The sequence below is a fragment of the Hemitrygon akajei genome, chromosome 11 (assembly GCF_048418815.1).
Source record: "Hemitrygon akajei chromosome 11, sHemAka1.3, whole genome shotgun sequence".
In the NCBI taxonomy this organism is placed as follows: domain Eukaryota; kingdom Metazoa; phylum Chordata; class Chondrichthyes; order Myliobatiformes; family Dasyatidae; genus Hemitrygon; species Hemitrygon akajei.
In genome coordinates this window covers 145,268,361-145,272,262 of record NC_133134.1, presented here as the reverse complement: position 1 = coordinate 145,272,262, position 3,902 = coordinate 145,268,361, and the positions used below count along the sequence as shown (strand labels likewise).

Genomic DNA, 3,902 nt, shown 5'->3' with positions numbered 1-3,902 from the left:
AGGGTGATAGATCTGTGATCGGAAAAAGGGCCAAATGAATAGATAACTTAAAAACTGATGGACTTAAAAACGTTCACATAGGGACATAGTGTGGAGCTTCTACCATGAGCGTTTAATGCACAGGCGTCATTGTTGTTTGAACATGTCGAATTGAATTAAAAAACGATGTGGTTTTGCACAAAGATCGGCCAATCCTGTTGAAATGCAAGTTATTGCGCCGATTTCGACATTTTAAATAATACTAGCAAAAATGAATTAGATACTCTCATTTATTAGACCATATATATTTTAAATATATATATATATTACACAATGTATGCTTCGAGATAAACTTTTTTTTACATTCCGCCATGTATAACCACACCACACATACGTTTTAAAACAGTTCCACAAATTCATAAGACAATCGCTTAGTTAGCACATATACTCTCTTCCATATATTAAACATGGATTTTAAGACGCTTCCATCTCTGTCCTAAAGACTGTTGAAATCCTATAATGTCAGGAAGCGTGTTGATTCTAGCAGACTCCTGCACCACTGCATGTTGGGAATACTCTGGAAGTACCTCAAGGTATTTCTGAAGGCTGGCCTGCCATCTTCAATTATATCACGTTGATTTGTAGTAGCGTCGGTTGCCGCAATGCGGTGATAATTTAATTGTAGTTTTTTTTTCACACAATAATGCAGATATTGGACCATTTTAGGTAACTTTTTTTTTGGATTTTGCACGAAATTAAAATTGGCGACTATCTGAGATGCTTTGTAGATCTACGAGAAACGTAACACATGCCCAAATACACCCTCAATCACTTACATTCGAATTGAACACTTCGATCAGGCCCTCTAACGAGTGGATAAACCCAGACACGCTGCATATAGAACCTATAACAAAGATGGAGACATCGAAAAATACATGGTGCCACTGCAACTGCCTCCACAGAAGTTTGAGGTGGAAGAGACTGGGGAGCAGAAAACAGAGGCCAGCGCCCGTGAGGCTACCTGTCAGGCCCATTAGCAGAGCGAAATGGGGAATATACATAGCCATCAGCAAGGTCAAGACCACGAGGATGCATCTTAAAGCTAACCCCCAGGATTTGATTTTACCATCGGCCCCATAACAATTAGTAAACATGGCAATCCTGCCCTCTTGGAAAAAGGACTTCTCTAAGACTTCTACAGCTGCGAAGAATGGCAACGGGTAGGAGAGCAAAGCTTTGGCCACTAGGAAAATGTTAACCACTGCTCGGATAGTAGACGGGAGATTGTCTGTGATGACCTCTTTTGTTGCATCTGCCCAGGTCAGGAAAGCTACCAGAGCAAACAGTCCTTTGAGTATACACGCTGCAATATGTGTCCAGTTCATCATACTGTGAAACTCTTTGGGGCTCTTCATGTTGCCCTCCAGCGACGGCAGGAAGATTTGTGAAGTGTAGCTAAAAACGATAATGCCTATGGAAATCGGGAATTTTTTGACATCAATGTAAAATTTGACTTTATCCCAGGCCCAGTCCCGGGCTCTAGACAAACAGTAGGCGATCACTAAGACGTTAATGACAAAATGTGCCAGAGTGCAGAGCAAGCTGAACTTGGAGACCGCTTTCAGATTTTTAAGGAACGCGCAAGGTAACAGCACTGCAGTGGCCAGAATAGACCACGATTTCTGAGAGATGGGCAGATTTGGGAAACTGTTATACATAAGGTTCCCACTTACAACAACGTACAATACGCAAGTCATTATTAACTCAATGATCTGGGCTACATTCACGACTCGACCACCCAGCTTTGGAAAGCGAGGGGTGCAGCAGGCGTTTGCAATGTCTACATAGGAGTCCCTTACTCTCACCAGCTCCCCGTCTTCGTTTTCTTCGTACAGACAGGCGATCAGGATCTTCCCCGTGTAGCAACACACAACAGCAGCGAAAATGATTAAAAATAATCCTAGATATCCTCCATGCAGAATAGCATAGGGCAAGCCCAGGACGAACATACCCTGCAAGACACGACGTAAAGTGGGCAAATGTTTTTTTTCTCATCAATGTAACGCATTTACTCTTAGACTAAATGGGAAGCTCATTGTTGTAATAACATAGCATTTAGAAGACTGAATATTGCAGCTTAATTATAAACAAATTGACAAATGTTTATATACAATGTATGTTGACTAAAATGGTTACAATTCCAACCAAAGTACATCATATTTTACTGTTTGGTATATAGGTTATTTACTTCCATGGCTATTTAATGGTATATTGACCCTTGGGTTTCTATTACCCTGCTCGAGACGTATTTCATTACACAATCATGTTCGACCAGGGAATATCATATAGATCAGATGTAATCTATACCCGTGCCGCGACTTTATTCCGCGATGAGTTAACAACAAAATCTGCAGTTCGTCGCCAGGGCGAACAACTGAAAGTAATGAATGAGTGAATGGAGAAGTTACCTGGATCGCATTGGTCACATTCCAGCCTGCTTCCCAGGCAGTGATTTTGGGCTTTCCCTGAGCTGCTAATTCCGTGCACGGCTCCCCGTCTTTCGAGGTGGAAGGAGGCAGACCAGCTCCGTCTCTCTGATAGTGACTGTCACCCTCATCCACTGCTTCGGTTTCTCCGGGCACCTCTTCGGTTTTCAAAATGTCCATCTGCAAACCCTGGCGGTGCTCATAGTCCAGGTCATCACATTGTGCAAACCCAACCGCTTCTTCATCTGTAGCCGCCTGAAACCCCATCCGCGCGAAAACCCCGCTAACTTTAGCCTGAGATTTGTTAGAAACAGAAGTCGCAACGTTTGAAAGCTTACTTTTTATAAGCGTCGCCATGGCTACTCGGCTATTGGGAGAGTGTTTATGCAAAGACGATGGTACTTTTAATCAGTGCACCAAAGATTGGTGGAGGAGGAATGGATCCCAAACTGCTATCTCCAATTTCTTCTGTAAGTGTAGCTTTCGCTCCGGTCTTTAACGTGGATCATGACAGCTCTGAAAGTTGGAGTCCCGCATTCTAAGCCGTTCTAACTCACAATTAATGAAACCGGTAAACGACGAAAACACGCAAATCCAGGGCAGAAGCGTTATTTCTCTCTCCCCCTCTTGTCTCTGCGTCGATTTTTAGCCCAGACTGTGCCGCTAAGGTCCTGTTGGTTCTCTTCAGCGGAATGATGCCAGAGCTGCCGTGGTGAGCCTAAGGGGACGAATGAAAGGCGACGTGTCGTACAACTGACAACGCAGCCATCGCATTGCTGGGCAGGTCTCCAAATCCAGCACGTTCACCCATCCACCAGAAGGTTATGTTCATTCACGTGGGAGGGGCGCTCGGTTCGCATCCGATACATCGAGAGAAAACTCGAGCTCTGCTCGCACCCGGAGTTAATACACTTATAAATCACGGGCATATCACATTTTAGGCATTTTCTGAAACCTGCACTGCATTACCTCGACAATAAATGTGAATCATATTTCTTTGGGTAGAATAGCTAGTTTATGAACCAAACGTATTAACATCTTTATGACGGAGACGGGAACAGGGAGATGGGGGGATGGGCAGAATAGAGAACTTTTGGGGGGATGGGCAGAATAGCGAACTATTTGTTAACCGTTCCAAGCGCACTTTGCTTTTGTGTCAGTTCCAGCCAGTGAAGCAAAAATGTTTCACAGATAAAACACTCCACCACACACCACCTACTTGAAACGTCACTTACCCCAGTTCAACGACCAAGCGAACGGTCCCAACGCTGCGTTGAACGAACATGCGATGTGGAAAGGCATCCGCCCCGCCGCCAGCCCACAGCTTCGGTTAAACGTTCAGATGTTGCCGTGGTGGAACGCTGAAACACATCTTCCTCCGATGCCGGCCAAACTTGTCATTATGTAGTCGCGAGAGATGCTCTTGGAAAAAAATGT

General features: G+C 44.2%; 1 protein-coding gene across 1 annotated transcript; it reads right to left on the bottom strand.

The window, feature by feature from the left end:
- Positions 1–251: 251 nt before the first annotated feature.
- LOC140736104 (vesicular inhibitory amino acid transporter) lies at positions 252–3,601 on the bottom strand. The gene is made up of 2 exons (XM_073061877.1): positions 2,448–3,601; positions 252–1,991 (listed from the first exon to the last, which is right to left on the bottom strand). The coding sequence occupies exons 1-2, from the start codon at positions 2,820–2,822 to the stop codon at positions 804–806; spliced, it is 1,563 nt and encodes a 520-aa protein (XP_072917978.1). The 5' UTR covers positions 2,823–3,601; the 3' UTR covers positions 252–803.
- Positions 3,602–3,902: the final 301 nt, after the last annotated feature.

Bases quoted from the DNA above. Each gene is read 5' to 3' on its own strand.
- LOC140736104 (XM_073061877.1), bottom strand. From the start codon at position 2,822: ATGGCGACGCTTATAAAAAGTAAGCTTTCAAACGTTGCGACTTCTGTT. The intron at 1,992-2,447 runs GTAACTTCTCCA...CGTGTCTTGCAG, and splicing joins ATGTGACCAATGCGATCCAG to GGTATGTTCGTCCTGGGCTT.